Here is a 12,856-nt window from a genome sequence, read left to right as displayed (position 1 = left end):
TCAAGGAATACTCTACCTAATGCGACCCTTTTCGTTACAAAATCAGTATTGTTTTAGCTGAGGGTGGGTTTATCTTTGCGGGGACAATTTATAATTTGTAAATAATTATTTTATCTTAATAAGAGTAAGCAGAAAATATATCTATATATAAATGGACATTAATAAAATTCATCAATCTAATTAGCACGTAATTTATATTTTAATCAATATATTAATTACGAAAATATATATTTATATTAAAATGGTAAGCTAGTTCCTTAATTATTTGAAGACCCAAGAGGTGAACTGAATATGCTTATCTATCTAGCCTGCGTATGATAACCTAGTACAAGGCTGCCCATGTGTTGTCCCCTAGTCATTACACTACTTAACTTACTTTGTATTCTGGCAAGCTAGACAATCGGACCTGTTCTTCGTTGCCTTTATTAAAGAAAAATGTGTAAACTATTTCTGATACAGGTAGTTATAGTGTTGGGGCTCTGGAATGTGTCCGAGTCTCGGGTTTATACTCAAGCAGAACTTGATCTCTTAGCCAGCGTGCACTACGAGCAGCTCCCAAGACATCTGCAACTGATGCTGAAGAGAGGCAAAAAATTGGGCGATAGCAGGTGTAGTATAAAGACAATGTTATTTTAAAATGTATGATATATTCTATAATAGTGTATGTATGAACTAGCGTAAAATGCTGTTCATTTGATATACATAAATAAGACAGTAATACTTTAATCCTATTAATAAATTATCTTAATCATAACATATGCCATGAAATAAAAAAAAAAGTGACAAATGTGACTATTATCTTACTCAATGTTATAGTAACTGGTGCTGTAAGAACGGGGCCGACCAGGTGATCACCAATACACAGGTGACAAAGATCGCTGCACACACGATCAAGGAGTCTGTCAAGGTGCACACAGAGGACGGATGTGGATTCCTGAACACCCATACGTGTGAGAATACGAATATACAATACGTGTAAGTCATGCTATATTAGTGAATAGGTAGGTTTGTGTGGCATGTGGCATCTAATTTCTGGGGGAGGGGGTATCTTGATATAAATTGATCTTCAGCATATTTAGAAATTAGGAAAATTATTACACGCTGAGTCTGTCGGTATCAGTGTATTACACTCAGTGTCGGTTCCAGTGTATTACACACAGAGTCTGTCAGTATCAGTATATTATACGCTGTCAGTATCAGTGTATTACACCCTGAGTTTGTCAGTATGGGTGTATTACACCCTGAGTCTGTCAGTATGAGTGTATTACACGCTGAGTCTGTCAGTATGAGTGTATTACACTCTGAGTCTATCAGTATCAGTGTATTACACCCTGAGTCTGTCAGTATCAGTGTATTACACGCTGAGTCTGTCAATATCAGTGTATTACACCCTGAGTCTGTCAGCATCAGTGTATTACACGTTGTCAGTATCAGTGTATTACACACGGAGTCTGTCAGTATCAGTGTATTACACGCTGAGTCTGTCAGTATCAGTGTATTACACGCTGAGTCTGTCAGTATCAATGTATTACATGCTGAGTCTGTCAGTATCAGTGTATTACACTCTGAGTCTGTCAGTATCAGTGTATCATACCCTGAGTCTATCAGTATCAGTGTATTACATCCTGAGTCTGTCAGTATTAGTGTATTACACGCTGAGTCTGTCAATATCAGTGTATTACACCCTGAGTCTGTCAGCATCAGTGTATTACACGCTGAGTCTGTCAACATCAGTGTATTACAAACTGAGTTTGTCAGTACGAGTGTATTACACCCTGAGTCTGTCAGTATCAGTGTATTACACGCTGAGTCTGTCAGTATCAGTGTATTACACGCTGAGTCTGTCAGTATCAGTGTATTACACGTTGTCAGTATCAGTGTATTACACACGGAGTCTGTCAGTATCAGTGTATTACACGCTGAGTCTATCAGTATCTGTGTCTTACACGCTGAGTCTATCAGTATCAGTGTATTCTCCATGAGTCTGTCAGTATGAGTGTATTACACCCTGAGTCTGTCAGTATCAGTGTATTACATGCTGAGTCTGTCAGTATGAGTGTATTACACGCTGAGTCTGTCAGTATCAATGTATTACACGCTGAGTCTGTCATTATCAATGTATTACACGCTGAGTCTGTCAGTATCAATGTATTACACCCTGAGTCTGTCAGTATCAGTGTATTACACGTTGTTAGTATCAGTGTATTACACACGGAGTCTGTCAATATCAATGTATTACACGCTGAGTCTGTCAGTATCAGTGTATTACACCCTGAGTCTGTCAGTATGAGTGTTTTACACCCTGAGTCTGTCAGTATCAGTGTATTACACCCTGAGTCTGTCAGTATCAATGTATTACACGCTGAGTCTGTCAGTCTCAGTGTATTACACGCTGAGTCTGTCAGTATGAGTGTATTACACTTTGAGTCTATCAGTATCAGTGTATTACACGCTGAGTCTGTCAATATCAGTGTATTACACTCTGAGTCTGTCAGTATGAGTGTATTACACCCTGAGTCTGTCAATATCAGTGTATTACACCCTGAGTCTGTCAGTATGAGTGTATTACACCCTGAGTCTGTCAGTATTAGTGTATTACACGCTGAATCTTTTAATGCCAGTGCAGGACCAACTTTTTTGTTTTTCTATTTAGCGAGAAGCTGATCACCTACATCGACTACCAGCTCGTCCCTAACAAGAGCGTTTGTCCTGACGAGCAGATCACGTGCTGTAACGGATACATACTCGCCGCTGATAATTGTCTGGGTAAATATTACTACCACACAAGTCACTTAATATCAATAATATTGCAATAAATATGTCTTGTCACTTCCTGAAGTGAAACATGTAAAGGATTTAAACAACTTCTAACCCTAACATCTTGTTTTATCTGATGTCAATTCGATCTCTTCACCTCTCAGTACTCCACCAACCATTTTCGATAAAGAATCTCTATAATTAATACCTATACACAAGCAGACTATTAACATATAAAAAAATCTCAATCTATAAGAAGACTCAGAAGGGCAAAATATGAACTAGGAAAACACACCAAGACCCACAAAACGGTAAAATGATAAGGCACAAGGTGTTTCAGAAGGGTTAGCATCTTCTGCTTTATGTTCAAACTGATACACAAGCAATGTGAGGTTCTGCGAATATGTCCTGCTACTTCTGATACAGTTCATTTTCAGTATTATATGATGAGATATAAAGTTTTGATGCTGTATCAAGGAATGGAAAAGGAGATTTCAAAAAGGGAGGGGAAAATTAAACACGTATAAATTGACTTTGATTAATAATACAATAATAGCGAGTTGCATGTCCAATGATTAATCTGGTTTTGATGCCTGTTTCTCCACAGCGGCGGATGGCCAGTACCTGAGCTCCCTAACCGATTCACTGATCAAGTTGCAAAACGCCGGTCTTCTAGGATGAAATTACTTGACAACTGAAAAATAAAATGTTTCCTAAAATACAGACGTGTTTTTTTATTGATTGAAGACAAGTGAAGCACCGCGGACTAGTAAACTTATTAGTAGATGAAGATTGAGGTATATATCTGATGCGGTAAACGTTGTTTACTACTTGAAAACTATATCCGTTTTTTTTTATACTCAAAATCGACAGAAATTTCGATGGGAATTTCAATGAAATAAAGTCTTACATAGATAACATTGCAAAAATACAGAAAGAATAAGACTGGGTGTCCAGGAGAGTAGGTTCTTCTTCTTCATTTACAAATAACACAGCGTATGCTCAATTCAACTAAGTAATGTCATGCTCTCAAACGAGAACAACGAAACGGCCAGGTATACTTACAGGCATCAAACATATCTCATTTTATATTGTACCAGAAACTATAACATTTCCTCGTAAGGGCATGATGACAACGTTCCCTGAATATTCACATTAGCCTTCTCGAAACCCCGTGTTGTTAATGTATCGATCAGCTATCGATATTTCTCACAGAAGTCGTGATATTGCGGGAAAACAGTGACATGCGGTTAGGTTCTCATTTGGTAACATTTTATGCATAAATTATATATGAAATATTAAATATATATATATTGTTTAACATCTAGTAAGTATTTTTGTTACAATATCAGTAAACTTCACCAATATAATTTATATACAATGAAACAAACAAGGAAAGCATTCCACCAAACTGTATGATAAGCGTGATAGTGAATTTTCCATTTCTGGGTAGCAACCTACCGAGAACCCAACTTATAGCGTTTACATGATGCAATTGATTTTATGGATATTCTATGGTTCCGATATCATAATTTGCGTGAAAGATGTCGGCAAATGACAAAATCAGGACACAAGATTTCGAGGCTGAAGAAGATTATTGGGAAGTTTTACGGTCGTCATAATGAACGCTTTCGGCAATATGTTTGTTGTTCTCTTTAAGACTGTGCCACCGTTGACGAATAAAAATCTTAAATCGGCAGAGCTGGAATAGACTTTATAAAAAGAGTCACGATAGAAATAAAATATTCAGTATATGTCAATATGGAGAGTGTCATTATAGACGCAACGTTACCAATGGGATAGTGGAAGAAGTCTACCTATGTTATTATGTCACATTACAGGAAACGTGTGCTTTTCTTCAATCACGACAAAACTTATGTACCTACCTTCAAGTCTAAAAGAAAACGACAATTAGAAAGATTTTTAAAATGCGGAAAAGCAAGTGTTTCGGAAGGATAAACTGTATTATCTTCAACAGCCAACATGTAAATCTAAATGTCTATTTCGTTTCTTGAAATGAAAGCAATAGGGAAATTTAAATCACCGTACTTGTCATATCGCTAAGCAGTAAGCTATTGTTATAGTTTGAAGTAACACAACAATACCGATATGTCACCAGAAATAAGTGTCTGTAGTTCCTTGGATTTCAAGTTTGAACAGAGATAATCTTGAACAGAAGCCTTGTTTGAAACCATTAACTCTTTTAGAGGAAACATACCAGTACTTTGCAAGTAGGGCGATATAGAAAAAAGGCGAGTCACAACAAAAACTATTTGGTTAAAACTTAAAGATATCTATGTATCCTTATTGGACCATAAAAATGTTTATTTTGGAAAACAATAACGATTTGTTTTCATTCTTACAACGAGAAACAGAACAGAAGAGACATGAAATCATTATTGAAATAAGAATGCATGTCATAAAAATGGAATTGTTCTTACAGTACAAATACAAAAAGTGAAATCGTTACGTTAGCAAGAATTTAAGCAATAAAATTACTAATCTGAATACAAAAACTGGAGTCGTTACTTAAGCTAGAATGTAAACCATGAAATTTTTACTAAAAGAACAATACAACCCATTAGTATCTTAAGAATAGAAACTGAAATCATTACCTAGGTAAAGATACAGTCATCAACTCACAACTTTAGTATCACAATATATCTGACATCAGACATCTTTCACAAACATTACAGTTCATTAACCCAGCGAGAACCTGTTTAGAAGACATTCTGAGTGTATCTTACAATGGTTTCTGATTTAATAAAAACATAATGTTTTAAGAGTTTTTCACTCGGAACGGAGTTCATACAAATGTGTAAACAAAACTTAAATATTATTTACAATCATTAAATGACGACGCATAGCAAACAGGTTGTAAAATAGTAATAATGTAAAATCAACAATTTATCTTTTTAAAAAGTGTAAATGCCATAACAAAAGCGGATCGAACAATATGCACAGTGTTTTCAAAATCACATAAAATCACAATGAAATTTGTAAAACTGCATTTTTCTTTGTTTCAAAATATTTAGTTCGCAGTCTTTGTTTTTTATTATAAGATTTTATTTAAAAGCTGCAGATAAGACATAGAAGATCACAAACGATTTTGTAAGGTGGAAAATAAACTAAAAAGTTATCTTATTCAGGCAATTCTTAACACAGCTTAAAATAATTAAATACATGTACACGTACAGTTATCATTCATAAATAATAAAGGGCAGAGAAATGAACCTACTAATACAAAACACCAAAAGAGATATGAAATAAGGTACCTCTTCGATACAAATTAAACGTCGATTTGAACTGGAATCATGAATGACCTATTAGCACTAAAACATTGTAGACACGGATACCATTTGACCTTGGCTGTGACGTAATTACCAGATGTTTAAGGTATGAATGTGTTCATCCGGGTTAAATGTGGGCAATCTCATATAAGCACTAAAACAATTTAGACACGGATACCATATGACCTTGATTGTGACGTAATTACCAGATGTTTAAGGTATGAATGTGTTCATCCGGGTTAAATGCGAGCAGTTTCATATAATCACCAAAGAGGAAGAAGACCATATGGTGTTGTCCCATACACATGTTTAGTTCTCGTCTTCCTATCTGAGAACGTCAGTTTCGATATTTTATCTCAAGTTTTCGTTCTGGGCCTAGGATTTGGTAATAACAAGAATTGGCACGAAAAAAAATTGTTGTTGAAGTGAATGTTTGTTTATGTTCATTCTTCATACAGAATATTAATTATTCAATATTCAGACATATAATATCTTGATCTTCAATAAATACCTGGCCTGTATAGTAAGGAATCAAACTTATAATACACATTGATTAAAGCAGCAAGCGAGCACTTTCTCAAAATTAATTGAAACATTTCTAAGCATACCTAACCCAAAAGCTACCATCCAATTCCTCGCCAAAGGCTCGTTAAAATGAAAAGATCGTAAGACTCGTTTCACAAATTCACTTTTCTAATGGAAACTCATGCCAGATCACGTATAGGGGCATGCCTGAATTAAAATATGTGTCTTATGCCTATGTGTGTAAGTGTAAAAAAAAAAAGAATATTTTTTAAAATAAGAAAATACAAGATGTACTTTTGGAAGATCTTGCTCCTCGTTGATGATATAATATACAATTATGGCACTGCTTTCGATCCATATAAATCCCTATATTGATTAAAACAAAGTGTTGCTATTTCATTTAAATATCAAAACTAGAGCACAGAAAGTTCAAGGTAAGATCCCATGTCATTGGAATTAAATCTTATCCTATCATATTTAACACAGCATCATGAATACTGCACTTTTGATAAAACATCCTAGTGTGCCATCTTAATTATGATGAGGTACATTTGTATTAACACAAAGTCATTCTGTCACACCGTGATAGTACATATACCTGAAACAATTATTAACGGTTTTATAAAATCAATAGTAATGGCAGCTAATATCAAATAGCAGTGCGATGTTTCTTCATTAGTGTCAAAAGCATTTAATAGATAGTGTATTCTCATATTCCAAGAAATTCGCGCATGTCATTTAATAATTTAGTATTCGATTAAAATTGTCGCCGAAAAGTTTTCAGATATTTTCCAAAACACCCTTAGCATGACGTTGCCACTAGCTGTGTGTGTCTATGTGTGTTTCCCACTTTCTCTCGCCCCATTCCTACTTCATATTTCTACCGCATGTCGGAGTTCTCTAGTTTCATGATCATTAACGTAACCAAATTGTTTAACAAATTCTGAACAAAATCTACTTCATTATCAAAGCGTTATTCTCAAACAATACAGGTCAACAAGGTAGCGTAGATTTACTTATTGCCGGTGTTGTAGAAAAGGTAAACTAAAGAGACATATAATTATATAACAGACAGTTAACATATTCGGATGTGTAAACATTCGTAGTCTTATCAGTCCATTCCATTTGAATATTCCAGTCAAAGATCGTAACCATGAAGGCTCTGCTTGTCCTATTCTTTCTTTGTGTTATTGGGACTAACTGTGGATCACTGTATAATGATATCCTATTGAAGCTGGGGAGGAAAGAAGCCGTGCTTGATAGCGAGCTCGATGCCTTAGCTCATGCCAACCCTGACGACCTTCCTGACGCAGTGAGGAAACTAGTCCGTTCTCTACCTCAAGGGTAAGCTAACAGTAGTGAGCATTTCTCATGTCGCTATCAGATTAATTGGGTTCCGTTATGCACTGATGCAGTAAGAAAGCTTATAAGAATATCATTTTTGATTAGAATTATTATATAATTGTAATTATTACATGTACACCGAGATATATTATATAATAATGTATTGTAGTGTACTAAAACTGCGCGTTTAGTTGAATAAAAACAGTATAAAACAATAAACTGAATATCAACTAGCTAGAATCTTTAACGTAAGACACAAATGCAGTACTGCAGATTAAAAAACTGCTAAACACTGGTTGGTAACTACATTCAGACAAATTTGCTTCGTTTTAGTGTTGCAGCAATTATTCGGGTTTTTTTTTTTTTTTTTGTTCAATATCTTTCATCATACCATCAGCAGTTTACATTGTTGTCAAGAGCGAGAGAAACTTATCTATAAATAATTCGATATATAGCTCGCTACTTAAGGAAAGAGTAGACGATAAGTTTCCGGAAACCATAGATTGAAACTTCCGAGTCGCTTAGAAACAGATTCTTTCAAAACGTAATGTAAACAAGATGTCAACGAATAGGTTGGCAGTCATATGAACTGGAATCTACTATGGTATATTTCGGCAAGTAAACATAGACCAATGTCCCTATGCGACTAGATCATCTAATTTAATTATTATACACTCAGATCTGTTGCAGTAAATTGATTATATAAATATTTATTTAATTATATATTGTCTTGAGTGATAGTATAAAAATACTATTATCAACAAATGCTTGATCTTAACGGATGTATGACTATCAGATCTGAATTTCTATGTTTAGGCAACATCTGTGTTGTCGCAATAAGCCTGTGATCATCGAAACCAAGTCGAGGAAGGTCCAGCGAGTGCGTGCTGTGTTAGATACAGTAGCTACGTCCCATAAATGCGGGTTTCTCAACACTGGGCATTGTTCTTCTACAGACGAAGTTTACAGGTACATCCGGTTCCTGAACATTACTTGCGTATTTGTACTTGTAATTCAGATATACCTAACAAAAGATGTCATTTTTTCATTACACGAAATTCATGAAATTAATTTTTTCTTTAACGTACGTTTTCATAATTCATTTTTCAGATTTGGAAATTCTATATAGTGTTTTTTTATATACTCACGTTTTCCTCCACAGTAAGTCCCTCGACCTACAAATATGTTTATTCTTAATTCCATGGTCTAATTAATTAAATAATCATAATTTATATAGGTTATGAATGCCTATTAAGATAATGTGAATGATTCAATCTTTGTGATTTGAAATAGCGGAGAGCTGTGGGAAGTCTTATACCGCCATTGTCGTATCTAAAGACTAATAACGGTAGGATGAGTTATGAAAATACCGTGTATTATTTTTATTATTGTCGAAATCCATTTGACAACGGCGTTTTAGGGGGTTTCTCTACTTACAGACAAGAGACATTCTACGTGACTGAATACTACACACATGTGAGAAACGGGGACTGTCCTGATCGTCACATTGTCTGCTGCAATATGTACATCATGGTGTCTGAATCTTGTGTTCGTAAGTATGACATCATGGTGGCTGAATCTTGTGTTCGTAAGTATGACATCATGGAGGCTGAATCTTGTGTCCGTAAGTATGACATCATGGAGGGTGAATCTGCTGTCCGTAAGTATGACATCATGGTGGCTGAATCTTGTGTTCGTAAGTATGACATCATGGAGGCTGAATCTGCTGTCCGTAAGTATGACATCATGGAGTATGACATCATGGAGGCTGAATCTTGTGTCGTAAGTATGACATCATGTGTGGCTGAATCTTGTGTTCGTTAGTAATAAATGTTTGTGGATTTATGTCGTGTGCTTTAGTTTTAGATCATGGTGTCTGAATCTTGTGTTCGTAAGTATGAATCTTGTGTCCGTAAGTATGACATTATGGATCATTGTGGCTGAATCTGGTGTTCGTAAGTATGACATCATGGAGGCTGAATCATTGTATGACATCATGTGGTAAGTATGACATCATGGAGGTTGAATCTTGTGTTCGTCATGGAGTATGTCCGTAAGTATGACATCATGGTGGCTGTCTTGTGTTCGTAAGTATGACATCATGGAGGCTGAATCTTGTGTCCGTAAGTATGACATTATGGAGGCTGAGTCTTGTGTTCGTAAGTATGACATCATGGAGGCTGAATCTTGTGTTCGTAAGTATGACATCATGGTGGCTGAATCTTGTGTTCGTAAGTATGACATCATGGAGGCTGAATCTGATGTCCGTAAGTATGACATCATGGTGGCTGAATCTTGTGTTCGTAAGTATGACATCATGGAGGCTGAATCTTGTGTCCGTAAGTATGACATTATGGAGGCTGAATCTTGTGTCCGTAAGTATGACATCATGGAGGCTGAATCTTGTGTTTGTAACATTGTATGACATCATGGTGGCTGAATCTTGTGTTCGTAAGTATGACATCATGGAGGCTGAATCTTGTGTTCGTAAGTATGACATCATTGTGGCTGAATCTGGTGTTCGTAAGTATGACATCATCGTGGCTGAATCTTGTGTTCGTAAGTATGACATCATTGTGGCTGAATCTTGTGTTCGTAAGTATGACATCATTGTGGCCTATTCTTGCTGTCGTCAGTATTACATCTTTTTCGCTGAATCTTATTTGTTCGGTAGAATTACATTATTCCAATGATAAATCATTACTTATAAACATCGTTTGTACCATTGTTCCATATGTTGATTTGGTTGAATGGATGGGGTTAGCGCCGTCGTAGAAGTTTCAAAAGAAAAACACTGGTAAATTGTACAATGATGAATTCAATTCAATTGTCTGGGTCAAAGTTTTTCGAATAGGTTTTTTTCCCATAAAAAATAGTTGTTCTTTATTCATACAAAGGATGTTTATGTCTTAACGGGTCTCAGTCTGTCCTCGCATATATATATTGTGCAGTTTTAGCTGATGTTCATATCATGGTGGATCCTTAACAAACACCACATCTTTTTTTCGGTTTCAGATCTGGATGACCTTCATGAACTTACCACTCAACTTGTTGGTTAATCGTTATTTATTTGTTTATGATAAAAAATAAACATGCATTGACATCAGTAATTGTTTGATTTCTTTATTATGTACAAACTTGTTTTAGTCTCACCGTTTTGAATCTGTTTTCAAGGTTTCTGGTTGATAACATCTTTGTCGAGTTTGGCGATAAGATCTTTCAATAAACTATTGGCATACCTGAACTGTGTCCACTGTCGCCATTTAACTTGTTTCCCGAAGAGCTTATCAAAACAGATCACAAAGATCAATCTGTATGATAAGCTTGATTATTTCAATTTTTCCTATGGTGAATATTCCATTGCTGGAAAGCAACAGCCCTACATCCCCAACCTGTTGATTCGATGATCAATGGTATGTTCCCATTATCAGGATTTTCGTACAAAAATTGTCAACTGATGGACATACTCGTAACACAGGGTTTCAAAATATACAAGTTTTACAATCGCCTTAGTGATTTCGCTGAAAAATATTTAATTTCTTTGTGCGATATAAAGCTGGACGTGTTTGATACTCGTTAGTTTTCCTGTTTTTTTTTATATTTATATTGATACCATGTTCACATTTGCGAACATTACTTACTTGGATCGACCAAGATGTATATTGCGGCTTTCGTCGATTTAGCAGAAGACGCTTACTCTTCCGGTACACCTGGTCTTTTTCTCCTTACATATATTTAGGAGTCTCCGTGTAAAAATTGTTTGCCCTAGTGTTATTCAATTTGAGTTTACAACTGTGTTGATATGTCGCTATTTTTCATTTTTCAATTGACTGATAAACAAAAGCTGTGCTGTTGCACGCCATGAATTCTGATACGGGGAACATGTTGCACTTTTAATGTCATTTTAACTTTGTCATAGTTGGATGGTTCGATGAATACGACGGGTCAGACCAAAGTAGGTACAACACAAGGAAACTTCTTGACGGGTACCAATTGTGGGAACTTAGACTTTGTGTAGTTTTAGTTTAAATAATATTTCATTCAATATTTCAGCCATGTTGTACATACAAACATTTTGAATGGGGAAACAAATTTCTAGATGAATCTGCAGTCAAAGTATTTGATATAGCGATCAGTGCCTTTAATACCAAGTTACAGCATGATTGAAGAGTTCTTGTTTGATGGACAAATAAATTATACATGGAGGTTTAAAAAGTAACAAACGTACTATGGTTCAGTACCGTATTATTTCAAATTATTACCAGTTAATGGTTAAGATTAATTGTAATATGGCTTGTAAAAAAACAAGACCAAGTACAAAGTGAAAAAGTGAAAATTATTATATATCAGATTATACAAGTTGTTGGCCAGATCTTTAAAAGACCACAGGAAACATTTATTGGCGCAATCATGATTTTACTGGGATATAGTTGCTTTCTTTAATAAGAAGTAGATATTAAGCTCGTAAGTATAGCTAGTGGTTTCGCTTTTACAGCCTTTGTTCTCACTTGGGACGTGATATTACTTATATTTACCTAGATTTACATGTCAGATGTCGTCAATGTATTAGAGGACGCTTTCCCTTCCGGAACAGCTGGTTATATTCCCGTAACATGACGCCCGAGAATTTTTCTCTATTTTCCAATTATAACCCCTATTTCTTCAACGTCTGATACTGATAATACAGTGACATTGTCTACATTTTAACCTTGATTTACATGGCACATGTCTTCGGTGAAACAAAGGAAGTTTTGCCTCCTTATTTGATGAGACAGTGTTTAATAGTTTTAAGTCAGGCCATTGATTTGTTGATATATCGAACAATGGACATGACTTATGTGATTGTATTAATTCTGTAGTAATTTACGGTATTTACTCATAAAGAAAAGCAATGACCTATCAATGCTGTGGACAAAATTTATTTCACTTCATTTAAACAT

General features: G+C 35.3%; 2 protein-coding genes across 2 annotated transcripts; both read left to right on the top strand.

Moving 5' to 3' along the window:
* Nucleotides 1-435: 435 nt before the first annotated feature.
* On the top strand, nt 436-3,438 carry LOC132552154 (uncharacterized). Its single transcript, XM_060216295.1, has 4 exons — nt 436-608; nt 817-975; nt 2,654-2,766; nt 3,365-3,438. Exons 1-4 carry the CDS (start codon nt 436-438, stop codon nt 3,436-3,438), a joined length of 519 nt encoding a protein of 172 aa, XP_060072278.1.
* Nucleotides 3,439-7,725: 4,287 nt separating this feature from the next.
* Nucleotides 7,726-10,975, top strand: LOC132552156 (uncharacterized). The gene is made up of 4 exons (XM_060216296.1): nt 7,726-7,916; nt 8,733-8,885; nt 9,356-9,468; nt 10,932-10,975. Exons 1-4 carry the CDS (start codon nt 7,726-7,728, stop codon nt 10,973-10,975), a joined length of 501 nt encoding a protein of 166 aa, XP_060072279.1.
* The last annotated feature ends 1,881 nt before the right edge of the window (nt 10,976-12,856 follow it).

This window comes from Ylistrum balloti, unplaced genomic scaffold, assembly GCF_031769215.1.
Source record: "Ylistrum balloti isolate Yb309-2 unplaced genomic scaffold, AGI_CSIRO_Ybal_v1 Utg370240, whole genome shotgun sequence".
Taxonomy (NCBI): Eukaryota; Metazoa; Mollusca; class Bivalvia; order Pectinida; family Pectinidae; genus Ylistrum; species Ylistrum balloti.
The sequence above is the reverse complement of the archived record's forward strand: the minus strand, read 5'-3'. Positions and strand labels throughout refer to the sequence as shown.